At 34.0% G+C, this 26,752-nt stretch overlaps 1 protein-coding gene and 2 long non-coding RNA genes across 3 annotated transcripts in view; all 3 read right to left on the bottom strand.

Moving 5' to 3' along the window:
• Positions 1-3,599: 3,599 nt before the first annotated feature.
• Positions 3,600-4,155, bottom strand: LOC120419052 (uncharacterized). The gene is made up of 2 exons (XR_005605657.1): positions 3,997-4,155; positions 3,600-3,929 (listed from the first exon to the last, which is right to left on the bottom strand). It is a non-coding gene; the product is annotated as an uncharacterized LOC120419052 (long non-coding RNA).
• Positions 4,156-7,988: 3,833 nt separating this feature from the next.
• Positions 7,989-26,752, bottom strand: part of LOC120419065 (neural cell adhesion molecule 1-like) — a 30,940-nt gene continuing 12,176 nt past the window's right edge. The window contains exons 2-7 of the mRNA XM_039581644.2: positions 21,581-21,967; positions 21,383-21,514; positions 19,920-20,069; positions 19,640-19,833; positions 16,337-16,456; positions 7,989-16,253 (exon numbers count right to left, since the gene is read on the bottom strand). Of these exons, the coding sequence (XP_039437578.1) occupies positions 15,846-16,253; positions 16,337-16,456; positions 19,640-19,833; positions 19,920-20,069; positions 21,383-21,514; positions 21,581-21,967 (1,391 nt within the window). The 3' untranslated portion in view covers positions 7,989-15,845. The remainder of the gene's footprint in view (positions 16,254-16,336; positions 16,457-19,639; positions 19,834-19,919; positions 20,070-21,382; positions 21,515-21,580; positions 21,968-26,752) is intronic.
• Positions 24,867-25,898, bottom strand: LOC120419066 (uncharacterized). Its single transcript, XR_005605659.2, has 2 exons — positions 25,252-25,898; positions 24,867-25,198 (listed from the first exon to the last, which is right to left on the bottom strand). It is a non-coding gene; the product is annotated as an uncharacterized LOC120419066 (long non-coding RNA).

The following is a 26,752-nucleotide window of genomic DNA, read 5'->3' as shown; positions in this document are numbered from 1 at the left end:
TCAGAATGAGCTCAAATTTGGAATTTAGCCTAGTGATGGGTCAATCTTTGAATTCAGGGGGTAGCCCCAAAAAAGTCCGGATTTGGACCACCCTACCTGATAGTCTATATTTCAAAATTTGAAATATTTTTTTTCGAAGTGATTAAATTATTTTAACATTGAAATCTAGACCATAATAATTTTTTTGGCCTGTTTATGTTTATATAAACTTAAAACATTGTATTCAACTTTTTTTTTATGTTGTTTTGTTTTTAGCTAATTTGACCAAAAAATCTTCAAATTATACTTAAATTGGATTGTTTGATTTTTGATCTTCTTATTTGATTCTTTTTTAATTCAAATGTTTTACTTTGAAGTTGAGAAAATAAACCTGAATTATAAATTTAGTTTTTGATTTTTGTAATTTGATTTTTTTACAAAATTTAATGCACAACGATGTTTGAATCAATTAAATTCTTTTAAACATTCCTTGCTTCCTAATAGGTTCTTCTTAAGTGTTTCGGAGGGTTTTATATGGGTAATTCTCCGCCAACTCACACAGCAGTTGCCCCGACCCCTCTTCGATTTGCGTGAAACTTTGTCCTAAGGGGTAACTTTTGTCCCTGATCACGAATCCGAGGTCCGTTTTTTGATATCTCGTGACGGAGGGGCGGTACGACCCCTTCCATTTTTGAACATGCGAAAAAAGAGGTGTTTTTCAATAATTTGCAGCCTGAAACGGTGATGAGATAGAAATTTGGTGTCAAAGGGACTTTTATGTAAAATTAGACGCCCGATTTGATGGCGTACTCAGAATTCCGAAAAAACGTATTTTTCATCGAAAAAAACACTAAAAAAGTTTTAAAAATTCTCCCATTTTCCGTTACTCGACTGTAAAAAATTTTGGAACATGTCATTTTATGGGAAATTTAATGTACTTTTCGAATCTACATTGTCCCAGAAGGGTCATTTTTTCATTTAGAACAAAATTTTTCATTTTAAAATTTCGTGTTTTTTCTAACTTTGCAGGGTTATTTTTTAGAGTGTAACAATGTTCTACAAAGTTGTAGAGCAGACAATTACAAAATTTTTAATATATAGACATAAGGGTTTTGCTTATAAACATCACAAGTTATCACGATTTTACGAAAAAAAGTTTTAAAAAAGTTGGTCGTCATCGATCATGGCCGTTCATGGTCACCCGCGACAGACACGGACGACGAAACAAAGAGAAACGCAAAAAGTAACTTTTTCAAAACTTTTTTTCGTAAAATCGCGATAACTTGTGATGTTTATAAGCAAACCCCTTATGTCTATATATCAAATTTTTTTGTAATTGTCTGCTCTACAACTTTGTAGAACATTGTTACACTCTAAAAAATAACCCTGCAAAGTTAGAAAAAACACGAAATTTTAAAATGAAAAATTTTGTTCTAAATGAAAAAATGACCCTTCTGGGACAATGTAGATTCGAAAAGTACATTAAATTTCCCATAAAATGACATGTTTCAAAATTTTTTACAGTCGAGTAACGGAAAATGGGAGAATTTTTAAAACTTTTTTAGTGTTTTTTTCGATGAAAAATACGTTTTTTCGGAATTCTGAGTACGCCATCAAATCGGGCGTCTAATTTTACATAAAAGTCCCTTTGACACCAAATTTCTATCTCATCACCGTTTCAGGCTGCAAATTATTGAAAAACACCTCTTTTTTCGCATGTTCAAAAATGGAAGGGGTCGTACCGCCCTTCCGTCACGAGATATCAAAAAACGGACCTCGGATTCGTGATCAGGGACAAAAGTTACCCCTTAGGACAAAGTTTCACGCAAATCGAAGAGGGGTCGGGGCAACTTTTCCCGATTTCGTGTGAGTTGGTAGAGAATTACCCATATACAATTTTATTTTTGTTGTGGTTTTGAAATCTGGTTACATGAAAAAGGTTCACCATGATAAGTTTGCTATCGACTGTTTCTAAATGACCTTTTCTTCAAATTGACGATAATTTTTATGAAAAACAGTCAACTAAGTGGTAATGTTCAAAAATACCTGCAGTGCAATGAGCAAAATCGTGTTGAATATTCTATTTCAATTTTAATGGAAAAATTCAACATTTTTTTAATCTCAACATAAAAACCTGGAAGGGAAAAAATAGGTGGACTCAACAGGTCAACCAAATAATGGGAAGTTATTTTGGGGGTCTAATAACCATGCTCTGTGATGATTACGATTGTAAAATGATTTATTTATCCTGATTTTTTAGAGAGTTATTTAAAGGGTGACTAGTAACCTGGAGGGTAAAATAACACCGATATTCTTGGTTCCTGAAAATAAATTTAACCCAAAAAATACTAAAGTATTTTTTTTATTTTTGTCATTACACTATTAGCTGAAGTTTTATTCTGAACGTCGGATGCTTGAGTCGGGCCTGTTTTATGTTATCGAATCGTCAAAATGTTCTTTTATCAATGGCGCAGAATTAAAAGAAAATCGAAATAATGCAAATTTAATAATTTTTATCTTTTAAAAACGCCTGAACTGTGCATAAAATAATCTAAAACCTTAGATAAAATTAACAAAAAAACAAATCATCAAGCGTTAGCTAGTTTTAATGTCAGTTGCATTCTTAAAACATTGTTCTGGTTAAAACAATCATACATTAAAACGCAAACTCATTCCAAATGTATTTTTTCGCTCCCATTTTTTTCTGCAAACGAAAGCGAGCAAAACAAAATAAAGCGAAAAATTGATACTCGAAGCACGCCCGCAGAACCAGTATCAGCCAGCAGTACACACCTACTTTGATCTTCCCCTCACGATCTCAGCAATGTTGGGTGCCGGGGCGACGCGTCGCAACGACGTCCTTGCACTTGAAATGTTGCGTTACCTACTTGGAGATTGCGGTTTACCGGTTCGGGGTGCAATGTTACTTTTATTTTTTTGCTCTTGTCTTAATCGTGCTGTTTTTATGACCTATACAAAATGGCTTTAACTTGTTGGCGAGAAACGGGTTCAATTATGACACGGGTTAATGCAGATTAATGAGGTTGTTGAACTTTTCGTTTGAAATAGCTACAATTTTTGTATAGTTTGTAGTTATTAAATGAATCTCGATTTTTTTTAGAAAATTAGAAAAATAAAAATTTAGCCTAAGCCTAAGAACTTCGTTAGCATACAATAACTCAAAACTAATAAATTTCTCGTAACGTTTTCAGAATCCTAAATGAGTTTACATTTTTGATATAAATTGAAGCAGCAGTGCTGAAGTCACAGTCAGTCTCAATTGATTTCAACATGTCGCCACTGGTAGGAATTCTATTGAGTTTTGAAATAAACAACCTTCAAAATTTGATTTCAGAGAAATTCCGTCATCTTCATCACGTTGATCATGGTTTGCAATGCCGCACCACAAACCTTCTACCAAACTGGAGCTCGAAAATTCGAAGCTGTTGATCCGATCGTAGCAAGCGCTGACACCGTTGGTGGAATCGATTCCGGACTGCTTCCTCCACCCACGAGAACTTACCCAGCTGATTCTGTTTTGAGAAATGTAGAGGCATTTTCGATTTCATTCGGTTAAGGACAACTTTTGTGATATCTGGTAACCAAAATAAGCAAATAAATAGATTTCCAGCATTTATTGGTGCACTGATTCGTATAACGTCCAAAATCGTTCTTTGTGTCGTACTAGTCCGGTATCATCAAAGTAGGCGTCGATCATCATCGTTGGTTTCCGCTCACAAGTAGGCGTAGGCCGGGTAGGCAGCAGCACTGTACGCGGCCGGGGCGATGTACGACGAGGAGTAGGCGGTGGGCACGTATCCGGTCGAGTACACGGCCGCAGCAGGCTTGGCAAAGCTGCTGTACGTGGCGTACGAAGCCGATCCTGGGTAGAAGTACTGGGGCTTAGGCGAGGCGAAGGCGGCGGCGACCAGAGCCAGCAGGACGAAGATCTGCGATTTTTTTGAAAATTCCGTTTAATTTTTATTTTTTGTTGAGATTTTTTCTAAAGAAACTTACGTATTTGAACATTTTAGGTCGGATGGTTTTGTTGGGTGCTTGTTGAACACTTGTTGAGTTGTCTGAGCTGACTGATAGCTCAACCTGGAAGCACTCACTTTTTATACCACTTCAGAACAAAGACCGCCGTTCGGTAACATTAGAACCAGGACCAGGATAATAGCGACCAACCCGTTCCCGTTTCCCGGCTGGAACCGGATCGTCCCCTTCATCAGGGTGCAACCGGCTCAGCGGCAATCGACTGCACCTCCTCCTCCACATTATCATCAGCTGTTTTTGTGGGGATCGCAGTAGGTGACGGCGAGACGAAATGACTGGTGACAGGAGCAGCGATTATCGAATTACCCCTCCGCAGCCACAGCCTGCTGTGCGTTTTTCTGATTAGCTTTGTACTTTTGGAGTTGAACTTGAGCAAACACCTGTCGATTGCAACAATATCGGTGCGGTTTGATTATCGGATTGATTGCTAATTAGAGCGGTTAGTTTGGTGCGGTTGGGTGCCTTTCAGCAGCCCAAAGCTCTCTCAAAAGTGTTATTAGTTGCGGGGGAACAGTGATGACGATGATGGGCATGTATCCTGTGGGTTTAATAAAACACATTCACACAATAGCTGGTTTTGGATGACTGACTTTGGCACATTTGATGGACGTACCAATTGTGGGAGACGTGGTCTGTGGTGAATGTTCAGTGCACCTGAATAGAGTGTAATTTGTCGATAAGTGAGTTTTTTTTTCAAAGCTGAAAACTAATTGAAACATAATATCAACGTAAATTATTAATTTCAAATTTTATTCATATACTTTTGATTAAGGGCATTTGCAAGTTTGTATATGTAAGAAAGTATTTCACGAACTTATTTGAATGTATGAAGATTAAATGTCAACTACTTTTTGAATGATTCTCTATTATCTGTTTGTTTTATGAGTTATTTGTTAACATTATTCATTCGTTCATCAACTAGAAGCTATAATTTCTTGTTCAACCCTTTACAAAATGAATATCATTACATTGTAGATCATTTAAAAAGTGAGAAATAGTCATAATTGAAACTTTTTACTCAATTGAAAAAATCCTTCCTATAATAATCAGGATTTTTATCAGTTATAATATCTTTAATAATATTAGCGCGATTATATTAACGATAATATTAACAATATCGTTATTTCGATAATTCTATCGACGATATTGTTATCAACGATAACGGAGATAACTCATTTATACAAATTTTCTAAATTTTCCTTCCCGGGCAGACGGAAATAACGTAAGAATTACATCACATTTTATTCCAAAGTTGTTTTGGCTTTCAACCAATATCAGACTAACAACAAATTTTGTTATGATAACATTAACTGTTTTTAAATTCTTATGCAAAAATGGATTTGGCAAGAAAATTCCCTAACACTTTTTGTTATTTTAACAGTATTTGTTATTGAAATGGCATGCATTTTGTTATTACCGCCTACCCGGGTTAATACAACCATATTATGTTAAATTTTCAATGCTTCCACTCCTGTCATTCCTGTTAATTTTTCCGATTACTTTGAAACTTACTCAAATCATAAGTACTCAAAAAAATATCGCGAAATGCCGTGATTTTTGAATAGATTTTTTTTTCTAATTTGCAAAATTAGTATCAAATATGGTGAAATTGTGCATGCATATTATTTAAGGAGATTTTTTTTGTATAATTCTGAAATTTTTACTTAGTACCGTATTCTATTAAAAATACTTAAGACCGATTCTTAGCGAAGCTACACCAAAATGTCACATTTTTCAATTTTCAATATGATTTTTAATATGAAAAAAATCATTTTTATTATGATGCAATAATTGCAATGTGCTTTAAATGCGTTTTCTTACCTTAAAATCCAAGAACATTGACCATTGAACATTGTACGGGAGAGGAGTTTTTTCATAAATCTGCTCCTTTCGTTGTCCCGTCACGAAAAGAAATGGCTGGCAAAAACTCAAATTTCATCCAATTCTTTCAGATCAAAGAGCAAAAGATTCGTTTTTTAATTTATGATAATGTGTAGAAGAGCAAAAGTTTTTCAAAATCAAACTGGCAAAACTGTAGCGATTTTTGTAGTGTGCCTTTTAAAAGTCCAGTTTTACGATGTTGTTCCGTCACGCTACATTTTTATTTCAGGGGAAGCACAGGTACTATATGGTTCATTCTGCATGATATTTCTTTGTAGGAAAATCAATTATCTTTCCAAATATGTTATAGCATTGGGGGGTTTCTTATTTTATTTTGCCACTACAGCCAAAACGCTGAAAAAAACTTGGATTTTTTTTGAAAAGGAGCTGAAGATTCGGTCTTATAAATTTCTTTTCATAATTCGCAATGTGGGTAATAAACGATGTGAAATTTTGAACCATTTTGGATTTCGCCTCTTGCTATTGTAAAAAAAATCAAGTTGTCAAAAATGACTGTACTTTTTCGAAAAAACTTATTTTTTCAACAATAGTGCTATCAAACGTCAAATTTTAACTTGTTTTTATTTTATTAAAAAAGTTTTTTTTGTTAAATAATCAAATTTACACTTTTCGTTTCTTACACCATTTTTTGAAATAGCGTGTTTTCATGAATACTTGAGTATTTCTTTAAAAAATGTGGTATTTGTCAAAACATAACAATTTTTAGCAAAAAGCTCTGATAAAATGAAAATTTGTACAAAATTTAGCTTCGCATAAGAAAATTCTGAAATTTTTTGTATTTTTGTTAAAATACGGTATTTTGTGAAAGTTTTATTGTTTTATAAAATACTCTTTAAAGGTAAAAATGAATACACATTTCTGCTTTATTTGATACTCATATTGCAAATTATGAAATTTTGCGGAAAAAATATTTTGTGAAAATTTTATCATCCTACAAAAAAATATTTCAAAATTGACAATGCATGTAAAATTTGTCATCGATTGAAATTTGAGTATTTTTTAAAATATAGTATTTTGTAAAAAAAGGTGCATAAAAAACACTAATAAAGTACATTTTTTGTTAACTAACTATCATAATTTGCAATATCAAACTATGAATTTTGCATGTAATTTCACTTTATTAGAATTTTTATACACATTTTTTTACAGAACCACATTTTCAAAAATACTCAAATTTCCGAAGCGAAATTTTGTATTTTTTGTAAGATTCAAAAATTCACAAAAAAATATTCTATAAAATTTCGTTATTTGAATTTGTATTTGTATACACTTTATTATTTTGTAAAATTTTTAAGTATTCAAAATCATAATTTAAAGTACTTACAAAAGTTTTCTTCGTTTGATACCCATATTGCGAATTATGAAAATTTGAGTATTTTCAAAAATATCATTACCGTTATCGAACCTCAATGATTTTATCGTTCGAACCTTGATAATAATAATTTTGAATTGTGACGTCAAATAAATAAGAATGAATATTTACAAATGCCAAAATCATTTAAATTAATGTAATAAGTTTGTTAAAATTGGTGTTCTCCCACAAAACCTGTAAAAAAAAAGTAAATCTTTCCCAGTTCCTGAGGGGAACACCCTTGAAGAGTATCGGGGCCGGCATTTACAAAGCGGATTCAGTGGCAGTTTCATTCTCGACTTAATGTTAACATGTTAAGATTAATGTTAACATTCCATAGGTCGCCTCCCTAAGGTGTCGTGATAAGGTCCAGTTTGTGACGATACACTACCTTCCCTTTACTAAGCAATCGATTCCAGAAGGGAAAAGATCACCAGTTGTGTTGGTCCGAGCCGGGATTTGAACCCCGATCTACCGCCCACAAAACCTGCTTTGGCAGTAATTGTTTTAAAACTGAATTGTCACCCAAGGGATAATCGCTCAAGGTAGCTCCCGCAGGACTCCGCACAGCCTGCTTTGACGAGGGGTCCGATATTTCAAGAACCGGCTCCCAGATGGAGCTGGTGCTTGTGGAAAAGGTCACTGCGATTAATGGACCAGATGAGAAGGATCAGGGTATGGTAATAAAAAATCAAACTACTTCTTGTGGGTAATGTAAGTTTCTTTATTCTCAAATTTTCGATATTATCATGTGTGTGTGTGTGACTGTGTGATCCAGTGTGAATGTGTGGGTGCGTCTTTGCTGCATTCGCTGTATCTCAATTGGTTTCACTTCTTTATGTTTCGCAGTATGTTAATTCTTATGGAAGTATCACTTTAAAATCTAGTACATTACGATATAAACTTCTTTTTACACAGTCATTTAGCTAGCATTATTATTTTTTGTTTAGTGTCTAAGTTCAATAGATTATCATCGTTTAGCGTTCCAATTTACGGCTTCTATTCCATTACAATCCTTTCTCTAAGTGTAGTTAAATTCTTTTACACGCTAAATTACAATAAAAAATCTACCACAATTTTCCGCTCGCAAACAGAGTGTGTGAGTGTGTTCACTAATTAATAATATGGTTGTATAATATACTGTTTGATTTCCTTCCTCTCGTTACATTGTGAGTGCATTGTTGTTGGTGCTGCTGCAATTTGGCCACGATACTCTTTAACAAAAACTGAATAATTAACAACGGCACGATCAATTACCGTTGTCGCCCGCGTAAAAAAACACACACACCTTTTTTTTGTTGTATGCTCAGTGTTTGACACTTAATTAAAAAATCAGTCGCTTAATCAGAAGGCTTAACATTACACACACACGCGCACACATTTGACATCATTATGTTTTCCGTTATTAAATTAACTCTTTCCCGGCCCAGCAGTTGTTTGATGGTTGTTTGTTGGCAATTGTTCATCGTGGGTGTGTTGATTCGCCGATAATTATTCGAATTTTTATTAATTTCTGTTTGTTATATGATGTGAGAGTGGGAATTGCTGCACTATTGAGTTGTGGTGTGTTTTTTTTGCTCGAAACAAAAATATTTTCCATCAATTATAACATTGTTGCGGCGAACATTTAATTGGTCTGGCTGTGATGGGTTGTTCTTTTTTATTGTTTCACCTCTGATAGTCTAGTGAAAAAAAAAAAATGAATTAAAATCCGACACGATGGCATCGAACATCGATATTCTGTGATGATAGCGAGTAGCAGTTAATTTGATTGTTGTTTTTTTATAATGGTTATATGTTTGCCCTATATGAGAACAGTGAACTCGTATTTAGCACCTTGCAGTTTAAAAAAATGGCACAATGATATACACAGTAGCAATTTGTCTTTTTTATGTCTGGAAAAAGTGGGGATGGGATTAAGGATGAAGTTGATTTCGGTGTCCCGTGCTCGCATAGAAAAAAAAATGCAAATTTGATTTCAATCCAACAACTTTTAAAGTGGAATTATCCTCCTCCGACATGGGCCAGGCAAAAAACACTCAAAAAAAGTAAACAGCTTATCGGTCTCGTCCCAAACATTGTGAGCAAAAAAAGTGTCCTAAATAAACAATCGAACGTCCGTCCGGTTTGACCGGGAGCCCATGCAAGTGTAATAAAGCTGCTATTAATAAAAATGGCGATTGAATAAATCATTCTTCGGATTTAACGCGCGGGAACCAAACGCAAAAAAACGAAAATTTATCCTCCAAAAGACGGTGAGCACTTTCCTCACATTAAGTATTTTCTGTCAAAATTAAATTATGACAGTGTTGTCAGTTTAAACCCAATTTTCACTTGAAAGTAGATTAAATAAATTATAAGTGATTGTATGCATCTCTCAATTAAAAGACAGTTGAACAAAAAAATTGTATTGAAATAACAGTGTTGCCCCATCAAACTCTGAAGATCACTGAAATGATTTTTTCAAGATGCACAAAAATGGTCGCTCTGAAGATAATTTTTATCAAAAATTTAGACCCGACAGTTAAAAATTGTTTTCTTATTATATACACCAATCAATTACCATTTTCATGACAGTGTTTCCAAATCAAGTGTGAAATAGTTTTTCAAATACTTGACTAAAAGTGCATAAAAAAAATATTGTAGAGAAACTTAATCTAAGTCAACATTTATTGTTGCCAGAATAACTCACTTTATCCAGTTACAATATCTTTTCATATCTATTTTTTTATAATTAGATAACATAGTTGCCAGATTATCAAACTCTTTGAAAATCAGGTTAAAATATTTAATATTTGTATTTATAAATAGATTTTTTGAACTTTGCATGATTTTACTGAAAAGCCTAAATTTGCATCAGAGAATGGAATAAATTTGTTTTCAAAGAATGTAATTGTACCTTAAAGCAAGAAAAAATGGTTTTCATCTGATTTTTTTAATTAAATTTGAAAATTCCGGAAAAATTAATTTATTTAAATTTCCAGTAACTGGATAAAACGGTTAATACAAAGTTATTTCTATCAAAAAAGAATTATATATCTAAAAATGTAATGTTATGTTATAAAAAAGTTGAACAAATTCAAAAAGTGTCGTAAACCTATTTTTCAAAACTTTTCATCAGATGACCAACTTTTTGCAATTTTTTTTATATTTTTTAATCAAATTGATGTCGTCGGCAAAGTTGTAAATATTGCTTAGGATTTTTTCTAAAAAAAAATAGTTAGGCCGTTTTTCAAAGTTTATGTCCCTCGGCTCTGACCAAATAACAAATAAAAAAGTTTAAAAATTGAAATAACAAGCCTAGGTTTCAACATTTGGATGAAAACAGTGTTTAAAAATGCTTTTTACAGGCATACAATTGCTTTCCAATCATTAGTTTTGAAAACATCGAGGCATTGACGGAATTTTTTTTCCCCAAAATTTTTTTTTGTGGAACATTGGTATTTTATGAAAATTTAAAATGTTTTCAAAGTAGTTCAAAAATGCTAAATATAATGATCAACGCGGGAAAATGCATTTTTACTGGTTTTCAGTTGGTTTAACTTTAATTTTCATAAAAATTTAGAAGTTTTTCGAAAAAAAAAAAATCCCCCTGATTTTTCAGGCCAACTTTGAAGGGGAGGGGGGGGGCGACATAAACTTTGAAAAATATTTGCTCTGACCTTACACTCTTAAAAAATAACACGTTATTAATTTCACATTTAGTTATCTAAAATTTTTTTTTTTTGAAATGATCTAAATGAAAAAATAGCATCTTCTGAGGTATGGTTACAAATTGGTCAAAACACTTTTAGTCAATTTAAAATAAATATTTATCTGAAAAATGTAGAAAAATTTGGAGAAACGTATTTGATTTTATTTTTAAAATGTAAAATATAAATTAAAATCAAAAATATATTTAACATTATTTGATATCGTTCACCGTTAGTAAGTGACTTTTTCACCTGTAAAAGTCAGGCCTGCGATGTGGCGATAACCTTCGGGTTCACCCAGATTTCGATAGGGTTTTGCCTCAGAAACAATTTTGTCACACAATAACAATAGCATTTTAATTTAAAACATTTGACCTTGAAATGATTCAACAATTTCTCTTTTTCAATATTCAAATCCTTAAATATTTTGGTTTCTTAACAGTTAAGAAGTTTCATAAATTATTAGTTATGCTCAATATTGCAACATTTTTTGAATTAAACATTATTATGACTGAATTGTGTTGATGTTGAAACTTTAAAACTAAATACTTGACATTTTTTTTTTCAAGACAAAGCTATTAAAAACAGGTAAACAAAATTTGTTCAAGTACTCAGATTTTATATAAACTTGCATATTTTGATTAAACAAATCTTGTTCGAAAAAAATATATGATAGCACATTTGCTTTCATTTGCACCGTCATTTTATATTGGGCAAATCATTTTTAAAGCGATTGTAAATCCCCTTCAGAATCGAAAGACAAAAAATAAAGCGAAAGGAAATCCGAAATTCGTGTTTGCTTTCCGGAACCAGAATTCGAGCTCGAGCAGCACGCTTCATCGATTCGACCCTGTTGTGCAACGAACCGATAGAATTATTGCATCATTGTGAAACAATGGCAACAAAAACAAAAGCAATCGACGAGTGGAAGCAGCAAAAAAAAAACCGACGTCGAAATAATATGAATAATAAACAAATAAACACACAATATCCTGAAGGGATCCACGCGGCTGCGAGGGGTCATCCCGGGGGTCGGTCGCATATGAAAAGCGTTTTCCCTTTTATCTCCGCTGCTCCGGCGCCATTTTTCACGCAAACGAGCTCGTCGCTGCAATTTGCGTTTTTTTTTTCGTTTCACTCCCTTCATGCTCGTTAGGACGTGCACTCTGCTAGATTGGCGTGTGAAACAATTGGCGCAAAAAAGAAGCTTTTTTTTCGCATCGCAGCAACCTCCCACACATGTGCAATTTCCAATTTAATTTATATTCCAATGCAACACCCCCTCCCCCCTCGAACTACACCGCATCCACTCTCAATCATAGTAGGCCACGTGTGTGCGTCGTCGTTGCCTGAAGGAAAAATGCAATTTATCATCGTACTGCAGCAGAGCATCGGAATTTCCACGTGGCGTGGCGTGGCGTCAGTAGGCTGTGATTTTCCACCAATTTCCCCCCGCGTCGACGACGAGCAGAGCATGAGGATGCACTTTTGGCGCCTACTGCACCGTTGAGCTTAGGTGAAAGCATGTTGAAAATGGCGCGCGAGCGCGCGTACGTAAAAAATCTCAGCCTACTATGTGTGTGTGTGGTTAGGGTGGTTTGAGAGTGGATTTTTTCCTTCCACCCATCATGCATAATCCAGCAGCCAGGATTGGGAAAATCGATTAGATGAGGCGACTTCATCGTGGAAAATTCAGTTTGCCAATGACGCGATGGTGCGATGGTGAGGGGGTAATAAGCAAAGTTGGAAATTGTTGAAAATGTGCGGCGAACGCGTTTGGTTTGGCGGTGGCGTTGGTGATCAAGTGGAAAGCCAATATTGGCGAGATGATGGTGTGGTTTTTGGGGAAATCATGATGATGATTTTTTTTTTTGCAACTAGCTTCGTTCACTCCTTTTGCGAAGCGTAATTTAATTGGATGAACGAACGAAAAATTAACGAGATTTGCGGTGAACCGGGAAAGTGTGTGGGATGCAAAGTTTCGTTAAAAGTTTTGTGAGCTCTACTGGATCGTTTCCGATTCGCTTGATGGAGATAATTATAATCCGGAAAATACTTTGTTGGTTAAATTAGCTGCTCTTATTTGGTGGAATCAAATGTTTGGATTTTTTTTTGAAAAACATTTGTCAATTTTGGTATGCAGAATCAAATTGATTCAACCAAAAATGATGTCAATTTGATCAGTTCTAATGTAAAATTACACATTTGTATAGAAGACTGTTTCATTTCTCACATGTAATAACGCTATATTTTTACTGTGCTCAAACGTAAAATATAATTTAAATCAGAATCAAAAAATATTGACTCATCTGAATCAATAATATGGACAAACATTCTTTTAAAAACAAAAACTGGAAATTTGGTATATTGGACCATTTCAAAAAAAAAAAAAAAACTCCAGATTTAACGGATAACTTACAATAGGTCAAAAAACATAAGGTCGAATGGACTGTAATTTGAATGCAAAAGGTCGAATAGATAAAAGATCAAAATTTTTTTTTAATTTATTTTCAAAAAAATGAATCACATGCAAAACCTTTGAAAAGCAATGAAGTAAACATGTTTTGAACAGTTTTCATTCAATTTCATTTTTATTTTCAGGGTTTTTTGAAATTGAATTTCCCCCCAGATTCATGAAAACGTTTTTGAAAAGGAAGGAGTGTAGAAAACACTTTTAAAATAATATTTTTACGGCCATTGACGATGAATTAAAAATGAATAGAAAATTTGCTGAAATATTTCATTTTTTATAACTGCTTATGTTGGAAAGAATGCTAAAAGTCACTTAAATATTTCAACCTTAAAAAAGTTTGTTTTAAATGAAAGGAAAATCTCTCAATTTTTTTTAATAGGTCCGAATTTTATTTAAATTTTAAAAGGAACTGTTCATGCTTGAAAGAATAGAAAAACTCACATGAATAATGCGACAACCATGTAAAGGTTGTCTTTAAAAATAGAAAATAATAAATTGCTAATATTTAGGGCGACGAACTTTTTTAAGGACTATCTAAAAAAATTAAAAAAAAAATTCACAGAAAAACACGGATTAAAATACAACGATTTTTTTTTCAAGTAGGCTTACTTCAACCTTTTGTCCTTTCGAAGTTTTGCCTATTCGACCATATATTTTTCGATCTTTTGACTTTCATCTAGAAAAGGAAAACTCGAAACCTAGCAAGACTGTTGTAAAATAATATTGCAAAATTAAACAAAATAAATTGAATTGTTGTTCATTTCTGAAACAAAAACAACAGTTTAAAAAATATGGTTGATGAACTTTTTTTGTTCAAAAACTTTTTTAATATCAACTGTCATACTAAATCAAGCTTTTAGTAACTCGGCGGCAGATTTTTTGACCATGTTTCTCTATAGCTCAAAAGTTGCGGGTTTTTGTCCCCTAAAACATATAAAAAATCTCGAAAATCAAAAAATACGTATTTTGGGAAATTGAGTTTTTGTGAAAAAACGTTGATTAAAAAATCTGCAATTTTTATCCGTGTACCTATTTTTTCTCAATAATCCTCAACAATACCTACAACTTTACCGAAGACACCAAATTGATCAGAAAATTCACTCAAAAGTTACAGCTATTTGAATATGTACGTACAATTTCTGTATGGACAGCTGCCAAAATTGTATGGAGACTTGTATGGGTGAACCAATGACACAAAATAGCTTATTTGGTCATAGGGATGGTCCCCACAAAGTTTGAGCCAAATAAAAAAATACAAAAAATAAAAATGGTCGAAATTTCGTAGAGAGTTGCTCATATAAATCAAACTTTTCGAGGAGGTTTTCTTGTGACCAAAGAAGCCATCATTGGTTTGTTCATACAATTCTCCATTTTTTTGTGGTAACTATTTTTACAAAAAAAAAATTCGAAAATCTGTAAACAAGGAATTTTTTATCTATATGATGCCTTTGGAAAAAAATGCAAGTAGAAAAAATAAAAATAAATAAAATTGTGATTATATATTAAATTTTGGCTCATTTTAGTGTGACATACTTCATGGATGAAGCCTAAAAAATCATAATACAGCCATGATTATCAGGTTAAAATTGAACAAAACTGGCTATGTATCAACAATAACATCTAAAATCTAAAAAAATAGAAAATTCATCAAGTATCAGATACTGAAATTAATTTTATTCTTTAATAGAAATCATGGTTATCTGGAAAAATGACCTCTTAGAATGTGTTAATTCACCACTATTCCAGTGTTTTTTCCATTTTTAAAATCTTAATTAAGGTAAATTAAAACTTTGGAAATTTACACAATTTTTTACTGTAAAATATTTTCAACTCAGTTTTTATAAGAACAAACATTTGAATCATCATCCCCGAACACCAAAATCAACTTCATTCTCTTCCTACTTTCAAGCGACACTTTGACTAGAGAGCGCATATAGAATGAGTTGTAGAGATAACAAGCATTGTTACGTTACAATTTACCTAGATCGATTTCCTCCTCTTCGTCTCTAACCTTATACTTATGGCATGACAACCTACATTACGATACCTCTATACATCCTCCTCCTGGCTTGGTGTGACTGTCTGACTAGCAGCGTTGGTTGTGTCATCGTACTCAAAGTGGTGAACCAGAACGGAAGACAAAACTTAAAAACAACAACATATCACTTTCCCGGTTGGATATTTCCAATATAAGCCATATGAGAAGGGGCGAATGAATGTGGTGGGGTGATTTGCCACTCCTTGCTCAACCTTCCCAACGCGCGCCGCGTGGCCTACTTTGATATTCCTTTTCTTCTCTGCTGATGAATGATGGTTTCCACGGAATGAAATTTCGGATTTGCGATTTTACGTGCTAGTCTTTTCTGGTTGAAGTTCCGTGCCGCCCGGGTGGTTAAAATTGCAGGGCAGCGACGACGGTGGCCATCAGTGCCACCATCGCGGACGTGGCCAACCGACCCGGTGCGCCCCTGCCCGAGTTGAACCCGTGCGGCTGCAGCGGATGCGTCGAGAATTCCTTCACCTCGGTCCAGTCGCTGAGACCGGCGGCGTTTCGGGCCGCAACCCGGATCAGGTACTTGGTGTCCGGAATCAGGTGCACCAGCAGGTACGTGACGCCGTCCTCGACGTCAAAGTCCCGCCGGTTGGCGCGCTCCCAGCTCCGGTACTTGCCGTACTCCTCCGTCGGGATCAGCTCGAACCGGTAGCCGATGATGGTGCTGTGGTCCGGCTCGACGTCGTGGCTCTTGGTCGCCCCCACGTCAATGTCCAGCGTGTCCGAGTTGACGCCACGCAGTTGGAACTGGAATTGGGTCGGAGAGGTCATTTCAATTCAAACTAAATTTAATGTCAAATTGACCATTTGGTCACGTAAATCAAACTCACCCTGCTAGGTGGATCCGGCTTGGTGCCCTCCTTCAGCTGGATCTCCCGGGAAATGGTACCGAGCTCGTTTTTGGCCTCGCACCGGTACTTGCCGAAAGCGGTGCTGTTTTTGATCATAATCTGCCAGAGGTGTGCAGCGTGGGAAAAACGAGACGAGGAAAGCGATAAAACATGATTAAACTTGGAAGGAACACCTGGGGTGACTTTCTTCTTGTTGTAATTCTTGGTGTGTCCTTTGGTCAGTGTGGTTTTGGGGACATTTTCTGGGTGGCAGGCAAGTGTGAGGTAAATTGCATAATTTGGCTTGTTCGACAAAGTTGGCTATGTACTGTGTTTTAGGAGGAATAAAAGCAATGTGTATTTTATCAAAAAAATTAAGTAACAATCTAAATTTTTTCAAACCTATTTATTTTTTATTTGATGGAATTAGTGTTTACCAAACTACTCAAACATTTATTTTTATTCTTCTTTTTATAAAATTGAGGACTCATAAATGCTGTTTTAGAATCCTTCTTGCTTAGGGAATTTTTCATAAGGTAAACTTTGATGATTTTAAATTACAAATTGAAAAGTATAAACATTTTTTAGTAAAAAAAATAAACATAAGGTCGCAAGCTGCTTATTATCTATTTTGACATTAATTTGTGAGTGTTTTTCATGACTATTTCTTTTGAACAAATCATAACATTTGTGTTGTAATACTGTTGTGATTTTCCCCGTTAGAGCCAAACGTTAGTAGATTTCTAAATAGTTTCAGGGAAATAATTCAACATAAATATATTTTTAGATATGTACCAAACTTAGCATTTCGAACCGAAAATCTATAAATAACTCTGAAAAATTAAGTACACTTAAAAAAAATGAGAAATCTGCGCATTTTCTTAATTTTCTGCAAGATTATCAATGCAATGCAAATAAATGTGAAATTTGGCAATTATTGATTTTCATTAAAAAAAATATTTTTGACTTCTTGTTCTGAAATGCGAAAATTTTGATTTTTAGAATCAAATTAATTTTTCTATATCTTGTATTTTAAGGACATATTATTCCCATCACAAAAAGAAACATTAAGTATTTTAAATTTTTTGTAATGACTTTCTATGAATTTGTTGACTATGAAGTTCCATGCCAAATTATAACAATATTTAAAAGCAAAACAAATACTGAGACTCGAATAAATTTAATTGAAATTATGAAGTCGAAGTCGAAAGTCGAAAATTAAGGAATTTATTTACCAGAATATCAATTTTGATATAATCTACGCTAATCTAAGTATTATTTTACATTCATCCTAAAGTTATGAAATTTTGAGATGTTTTGAAGTTTATTATATACTGATATTATGGTAAGTCGAAATTGAAGTATTTTGTGCATTCAAGACATCAATGTTGTGATAATCCATGCAAAAACATGTTTAGTTTGACTGTTGCAACTTACAACTTTAAAAAGTTGAGTCTATTCAAAAATTGTAACACTTACTGTAATTTCAATAATTTGTACAAAATATATTTAATTCGAAAAAAGCAACATTTTTTGCATTTGAAACTTATTAAAAAATGTTGATATTTCTAAAAAGGTAATAGGGTTATTTTTTATTTTGAATATCTTACAATGATATTTTTTTTTGTATTTTACTAAACAAATTTTCTGAAAACGAGTATTTCGCTTGTAACAAATGACCCAAAAATATTCAAAAAGGTTAAATATTCGATATTATACCCTTTTGAAATGTTTGATTTGATTTTAAAATTTAGAAAATAATTTATCGAAAAGATCTGCAAATTCACAAATGTTTTATTAAACATTTATTTATCAATGTTTAAATATTTTTTAACATTGAAAATAGGACCATTAGTTTCTGAGATATTGATACCAGCTAATAAAAGGCTGTTGGATTAAAAAAAATACAAATTTTAATTTTTTTGATACCTTATTTTCAATGTCTCCTACACAGCTAAAAAAGTAGTAATCCAGCTGCGTGTAAATAGCTTGAGTGTGAAATAAATATTGCATTATTTTATGCAATTTAATGTAATTTTACACCCTAGAATATGTAGCCCATCAGTATGGGAAACCTACTTGACCGAAATGTCAAGCTCATATATGCGTTTATCCTTACAGCATTTCATCGGTCTGATGGCCGAGTGGGCTAAGGCACCAGTCCTGACTGTTGGTGCTGGCTTTGAATCCCGTCGGTTGCAACTTTTTTTTTGTGTTTGCAAAAATTGTACATGCAGTGTGTAATATTAAGTGTTTATTTTGACGAAGGTGATGTGCATGCTTTTGCATGCGATTTTACCATCGGATTTTTTGCTGTGTAGGCAATTGTAGGTATTAGAAATTTTCTCAACTTCTCTGAATAAATATCATCTGGAATGGACAAAATTAGCCGATTTCAAGATTCAAGATTCAAGATTCAAGATTCAAGATTCAAGATTCAAGATTCAAGATTCAAGATTCAAGATTCAAGATTCAAGATTCAAGATTCAAGATTCAAGATTCAAGATTCAAGATTCAAGATTCTAGATTCAAGATTCAAGATTCAAGATTCAAGATTCAAGATTCAAGATTCAAGATTCAAGATTCAAGATTCAAGATTCAAGATTCAAGATTCAAGATTCAAGATTCAAGATTCAAGATTCAAGATTCAAGATTCAAGATTCAAGATTCAAGATTCAAGATTCAAGATTCAAGATTCAAGATTCAAGATTCAAGATTCAAGATTCAAGATTCAAGATTCAAGATTCAAGATTCAAGATTCAAGATTCAAGATTCAAGATTCAAGATTCAAGATTCAAGATTCAAGATTCAAGATTCAAGATTCAAGATTCAAGATTCAAGATTCAAGATTCAAGATTCAAGATTCAAGATTCAAGATTCAAGATTCAAGATTCAAGATTCAAGATTCAAGATTCAAGATTCAAGATTCAAGATTCAAGATTCAAGATTCAAGATTCAAGATTCAAGATTCAAGATTCAAGATTCAAGATTCAAGATTCAAGATTCAAGATTCAAGATTCAAGATTCAAGATTCAAGATTCAAGATTCAAGATTCAAGATTCAAGATTCAAGATTCAAGATTCAAGATTTAAGATTTAAGACCATCTTCCATTTTTCAGAAATTTAAATTTGCAAAATCCATCTGTTCTATTGGAAGTGAACTTTCAAATCACCCACCGCCTACTTTGTTGTAGTTTTCCCCAACTTTGACACCCAAGAACATGCATCGCCTACTACCTTCCCCCCTACTTCAACATGGCCTCCTAGGATTATTCTCCTCTTTTTCCACTTCAACGGACTCACCTGCAGCATCGAGATGTGGTTGGCGGTGAAGATGTGGTGGCTTTTATGGGAAAACTTTTTGTTGTTGGCCGACCAGGTAAAGTTGGCCGGCGGTTCCGCCGTGGCCTCGCACGTCAAATTGACCATCCCGCCCACGTAGCCGTACGTGACGTTCCGCGAGCCGTACGTGCCCCGGTGGATGAAGTAGGGCTTGTCTGTTGTGCGGGGTAGGGAATAGAAAATCGACAATGGAATGGCAATTAGCGGAGGTTGGAAATTCAAAGAAGGAAGGAACACTCACGTTTGATATTGAGCCGGATCGTTTTCTCCTCGAAACTGCTTCCGGTGGTCGAAACCTGGAACGCCTTGCACGTGTACTCGCCGGCGTCGTTCTTGGTCACCTTTTTGATCATCAGTCCGTCCGCCAGCATCGTGTACTTTCCGTTCGGGGCTGGTGATTAGAAATTGATTAGCATGGGGAGGGAGGGGGGATGAAGAGCAGATTATCGTCTTGAGGGCTATCAAATTTCAATTTCAACGCCTTCGATGCAAATGAGCCGCGAACAATCAATCATTCCGTACTTTAAGGTGTCATTTTGCGATTAAAGCCGTCTTAATCATGTGATCCAACAAAATTCCACAAAGTTCAAAACTGTCTCGAAGAGACAAAAAACAGCAAAGAAAATTGATATTCAAAGAGCGTTGTGATGGAAAAGCTCTTCAAACATATTTTTTTCTTCCGCAACTTTGAGCATTTCTACGATTTGTCATCGCAGCAGGCGATGCATAAAGAAAAAAAAAACTAACATTGCTCTGTACATTTAATCCATTCCATCAGGAAAAGTCGCGCGTTTCTTTTCTCCTCTGTCCCCAGAAAGCAAAGGCAACTACGATGAGTGACAGGGTGTGAAGAAAAAAACTTGGTGTGATCTCAGTAAGCTTTCCGGATGAGTGCGCTTGCCACAGAAGCAATGTGGTTTGTTGGATTTTTTCTTGACTTTTAATTTTGAAATGGAAATGAGAGGTGACTGTTTGGCGCTAAGGTTTCATCAATCAAATGAAAGTGCTGGGAATAGATTTTTTGCTGAACTAAAAGTTTATGAATTTATTTGTTTTTTTTTCTGTTGTTATTCAAACAGTTTTATTTTAAATATAATTTGCTTCCAGGAGTGAATGTTAATTACAACCTCAACTCTTGCATTAATAAGGAAACTTTAATGTTAAAAAAATTTGCACGAAACAATGAACTTCAAAAAAAGCATTTCAATTTCTACTTGAAGACTCATGATTCTTCTAGTCGATCACCTTTAACCTGTCCAAAAACATATTTTATCGGCAGATTTATTCACTTCACACAGCCAAAAAAAGGCAATATCTGACCTCCATTTCCGGAACTTTTTGCTCGTTCGCTAAAACGTTCGAACAGAAAAAAGCACTCTTCTGTTCATTCTCCCCCTCATCTCACTACCCTCACTCGTTTCCTGGATCTATAAAATATGTATCAAGTCAGAGAGGAGCATCAAGAGAGGTCAAACCCCTACACCAAACCACTTGAAACAAGAACCGCAAAGTCAGGTGAAAGGGCAACTTTTTCCTCTCATCGTAGCAGGCGGTGGCATCGAAAATCTGATCCGCTTTTTTGCTTCAATATTGCTTCAAGCGAACCAAACATGAATATTTGTCCTATCTGCATTCTGTATCGTAAATCAAATGCGACACCCTTGCGATTATCAGCTCATACATGTAACACAAGAGACTACTCACGGAACAATGGCTGCCCGTTGAAGGACCACGATACGGACGGCTCCGGATGTCCCCGCACCTCGCACCGGATGGTCGCGTCCTTGTCTTCGATGGCCGTTTGGACCGTCCTGGTGTCCCGGAACGAGATTGGTTCTGCAGCACACACAAAAAATCGCATAAATGACTAAAAAACCTTCAACCTGCCACCCTCGCGTTTACCATTAACTATCATTTTGAAGGACTTTTTCCGGACCGGTTTGCCACCCTCGGTGTCGGTTTCGCAGGTCCAGTTGCCCTGGTCGGACCGGACGATGGCCTCAAAGATGAGCATCAGCGACGCCCCGCTGAACTGCTCGACGTGGACGCGGCCCTTGGCGTCGGCGATGATGGCGTTCTTCGGGTTGCGCCACCGGAGCTTCACGTCCGGATCGGACGAGGTGCAGCCGACCATTCGCGATTGGTTCACAAAGTGGGACATGGTTTCGTCCGGGGAGAGCGTGAGCGTTGGCACATTGGAGGAACTGTTGCTGCTGGAAGAGCTGGCGGTGGACGGCGAGGACGATGATTTCCCGCTGTCCAGTGTGTGGTTTCCGTAGATGGAGGACACTGCGAGGACGAGAAAAATGAGATAAATCCGCGTTAATTGCATTCCAATTATGCAGACACAGAAAGTCCAGTAAATCGAACCGAATTCAATCCCAGCACGTCATGAAATAGCCAGATAAAGGATCTGATATAAAAATTTAATCCTGTTATACTGCCCATGTTCGCATAAATGTCCCATATGCAAAAACAGCAATAAATAAATTTAAAAAATAATAAAAAATATTACTAACCAACCCAATCTAGGGATAATAAATGTGGGTCAATAACATGGTTTAGGCTCAAGTTGGTATTTAAAAGCAGTTAGAGTTAGACATTGTTAAATGTAAATAATATGCACTGCTAAAAAAAATTATAAATTTTATTCCTTACTAATTTTATTGAGCACGAAATTTTCGTAACAAAAACTAAAATATTCAAATACACTCTAAAAATATCCCTGCAAAGTAACAAAATACACGAAATCAGTAAATAAAATCATAGTGAATCAATCTTACCTCCCAGACCCAATTCCACCCCCACTGGCGGTTTAAGCTTTTCCTAAATCTTCATAAAAATTTGTATAATTATAGCTATTTATGAATTTCAGTTTTTTTCCAATTCTTTGTCTGAAATGCAAAAACATATTAGCTTGTGAGCTGCAAATTGTCAAATTTCTATTATATGATTAATTTAAAAAACTTTAACTTTGAATATTCGAGACTTCAGATAACCGAATCTGGACTGTAAAATGAGCAATTCTCGCTGAAACCGTCCCACTAGATGCACATGTTCTCAAATCGTTACGGCATTTTCATTCGATTCGGCGCACCAAAAAAACCATAAAAACAAAATTCGAACCAATGAAAATGTCAGCCATTAGCCAAATGTTAAGAAATACTTGTTTTGAACAATAGATTTTTTTTCGAAAAAATGCCTAAATTTGGAGAAATGATATTTCCCAAAATACATTTCCAAACATTAAAAAGTTATATACCGTTGGGAAGGTAATCGCGAGGGCTTTCTTTTGCACTTTGTAAAACACTTCAAAAAATATTCCTTCAAGGGTAATTTTCAGGGTTTTTGGGAAATTCACTCATATAATTTTGAATTTTGACCGTGTTCGCAATTACTTATCATTACGCATTATTTTTGTCATTTTTGTCATTTTTGTCATTTTTGTCATTTTTGTCATTTTTGTAATTTTTGTAATTTTTGTAATTTTTGTAATTTTTGTAATTTTTGTAATTTTTGTAATTTTTGTAATTTTTGTAATTTTTGTAATTTTTGTAATTTTTGTAATTTTTGTAATTTTTGTAATTTTTGTAATTTTTGAAATTTTTGTATTTTTTGTAATTTTTGTAATTTTTGTAATTTTTGTAATTTTTGTAATTTTTGTAATTTTTGTAATTTTTGTAATTTTTGTAATTTTTGTAATTTTTGTAATTTTTGTAATTTTTGTAATTTTTGTAATTTTTGTAATTTTTGTAATTTTTGTAATTTTTGTAATTTTTGTAATTTTTGTAATTTTTGTATTTTTTGTAATTTTTGTAATTTTTGTAATTTTTGTAATTTTTGTAATTTTTGTAATTTTTGTAATTTTTGTAATTTTTGTAATTTTTGTAATTTTTGTAATTTTTGTAATTTTTGTAATTTTTGTAATTTTTGTAATTTTTGTATTTTTTGTAATTTTTGTATTTTTTGTAATTTTTGTAATTTTTGTAATTTTTGTAATTTTTGTAATTTTTGTCATTTTTGTCATTTTTGTCATTTTTGTCATTTTTGTCATTTTTGTCATTTTTGTCATTTTTGTCATTTTTGTCATTTTTGTCATTTTTGTCATTTTTGTCATTTTTGTCATTTTTGTCATTTTTGTCATTTTTGTCATTTTTGTCATTTTTGTCATTTTTGTCATTTTTGTCATTTTTGTCATTTTTGTCATTTTTGTCATTTTTGTCATTTTTGTCATTTTTGTCATTTTTGTCATTTTTGTCATTTTTGTCATTTTTGTCATTTTTGTCATTTTTGTCATTTTTGTCATTTTTGTCATTTTTGTCATTTTTGTCATTTTTGTCATTTTTGTCATTTTTGTAATTTTTGTAAGTTTTGTAATTTTTGTAATTTTAGTAATTTTTGTAATTTTTGTAATTTTTGTAATTTTTGTAATTTTTGTAATTTTTGTAATTTTTGTAATTTTTGTAATTTTTGTAATTTTTGTAATTTTTGTAATTTTTGTAATTTTTGTAATTTTTGTAATTTTTGTAATTTTTGTAATTTTTGTAATTTTTGTCATTTTTGTCATTTTTGTCATTTTTTTCATTTTTGTCATTTTTGTCATTTTTGTAATTTTTGTAATTTTTGTAATTTTTGTAATTTTTGTAATTTTTGTAATTTTTGTAATTTTTGTAATTTTTGTAATTTTTGTAATTTTTGTAATTTTTGTAATTTTTGTAATTTTTGTAATTTTTGTAATTTTTGTAATTTTTGTAATTTTTGTAATTTTTGTAATTTTTGTAATTTTTGTAATTTTTGTAATTTTTGTAATTTTTGTAATTTTTGTAATTTTTGTAATTTTTGTAATTTTTGTAATTTTTGTCATTTTTGTAATTTTTGTAATTTTTGTAATTTTTGTAATTTTTGTCATTTTTGTCATTTTTGTCATGTCAGACAAAAACTTTGAAAAATATTTGCAACGGCTTTAAATATTTTAGGATAACATTTAATCAAAAAGATAAAAACAATCGAAATTGACATTTTATTTAGAGATTTTTTTTGAAGACAATGCCAAAATAATTGTTAATATAACCATGACTTTTAAGACCAAAATTGGATCTCGGCATTTTCTATGTTTTTTTTTTTACTTTATGTTAGTAATTGTGTTAGTAAAGATAAAAGTTGGAAAGAAAAGACAACAAGCTTTCAATACATTTTGAACCACCGTTTATTCAAAATCATCACAAATATTCCAGAACGTCTTCCAATCTCAATTCCTTTGTCCATCCCGTGTCTTTATCCTTCCTCATCTCACAGCAGCGCATACTCAGCGGGATAGGCTGCCACGGGGGCACTGTAGGCCAGTGGAGTGTGCAGGTACGGTGCCGGGGCAGCAGGGTAGTAGCTGGGCAGGGGTGCCGAGTAATAGCTCAGTGCCGGCTTATCAAAGCGCTCGGTGTACGAATAGGAGGGAGCGGCCGCCAGTAGCACCGGCTTCGGAACGGCCAGCGCAGAGGCGATGAGGGCCAGGACGACGATGACCTGTTGAGAAGTGGATTTAAGTGATGTTTGGATGATCAAAGATAGCAACTTACGAATTTGAACATCTTGAGTTTGTTTGGGAGGATGCTTGAAAGAGCTCGAACTTTGTTGAACAACTGATGGTGAACTTCGAACAGACGCGGCTTTTTATAGTTCGTGCTCCGAGTTGAGTTCAACGGATTCTTTGTTGCCCGGGATATCTTGATACCGGGATAGTCAAAGTGCACTAAATCTATTATTCAATCGAGTAGAAAATCCTGTCGGGAGCTGCCAAGAACCCCAAGAGGGTATAAAGCCATCACAGCAAGCGTGCAGAATCTCAGAACAAGAAGAAACCACTTGGCGAAGGAATAACAGGCACAACTTGGTGAAAGGAAACACGCAGCAGCATCCAGTTGCTGCAGGGCTGTCGTCACAGCGTGGACCAGTTTTTGGTCTATGGGGAGCAGCGTACACTTTTGGGCGCTGTATCTAAAGAAGATTTTTGTGCAATTTGAACTTGGATTTTTAATTTAACCAAAATTATTTTTCAAAATTGCTTAACAAAAACTAAAAAAAAAGTTTCACAAAAATCTACTTCAAATTCAGCGCAATTAGTTGTTGCGTGGGACGAAAAAACAATGAAGTTCCAACACAAGAGTTCCCGGTTCCAGTTCTTATCACACCGCGGCAATAGCTGTCAGGATGTTAACCCTAGGAGGACACTTGGGTTCACCGTCGTTCCCTGCGTGTGTATCTCGGAGGGATATTGCAAGCAAAGTACTAGCACAGAGAGTCACTCGACCCGACACGGATAGGCATCAGTCACTCTTTATTCAAAGAGTGAAGTTGATGCTCGGTTTCAAAATGTTGAAATTTTCGAAGTGATCTGCAAACAGGCAGTCGCGGTAGCAAAGTGAAACAGTTTTTCTGGCTCGTTTTTCTTTGGAATCCATCAGACCGTCGTTGGGAGTGCTTTAAAATGGCATCGTTCGCGGGTCTCATTGGTCACTATCCCTAGGTTTATTTGCATAATGAGAGTGGTGGTAAATGTTGGAGCATTATTTTAAAAGCTGAATGGTTTTAAAGGGATTTTGAGTTTTCTTTTCTGAAACCGTATTCTAAGAATTTCTATCGGAAGACGTTTTAACCTTCAACACAAAAGATTTTTGCCAAAAAAGCAGTATTGGAGCATTTGTGTCCTTGGGAAGAGTTAATGAAAAGGGGGAATTTTTGGAAGTTGTTTCACATTTAGGGTGTTTCATAAGATCCAAAGCATGACCAAACATTTATATTTTGATATATTGGACTGATTCTGAGGGCAGATTTAGAAACGTCTAAATAATGTACATCATTTGTAAAAAATTCGAACTTCGTTAGGGTGGCACCATACATACACCATAAAAATTAGACATTTTCAAATTAATAAACATATTTAGAGTTTGAAGAAATTGGCTTTTGAGATTGTTTCAGCGTTTTTTTAAATTCTAAATATTGAAATACACATACAGTTAAACCTCGCATAGTGCGCAGGCGTTACGCTTAGTATTTTGTCGATTTCTCAAAAAGCGCGTA

This window comes from Culex pipiens, chromosome 2, assembly GCF_016801865.2.
Source record: "Culex pipiens pallens isolate TS chromosome 2, TS_CPP_V2, whole genome shotgun sequence".
Taxonomy (NCBI): domain Eukaryota; kingdom Metazoa; phylum Arthropoda; class Insecta; order Diptera; family Culicidae; genus Culex; species Culex pipiens.
The sequence above is the reverse complement of the archived record's forward strand: the minus strand, read 5'-3'. Positions and strand labels throughout refer to the sequence as shown.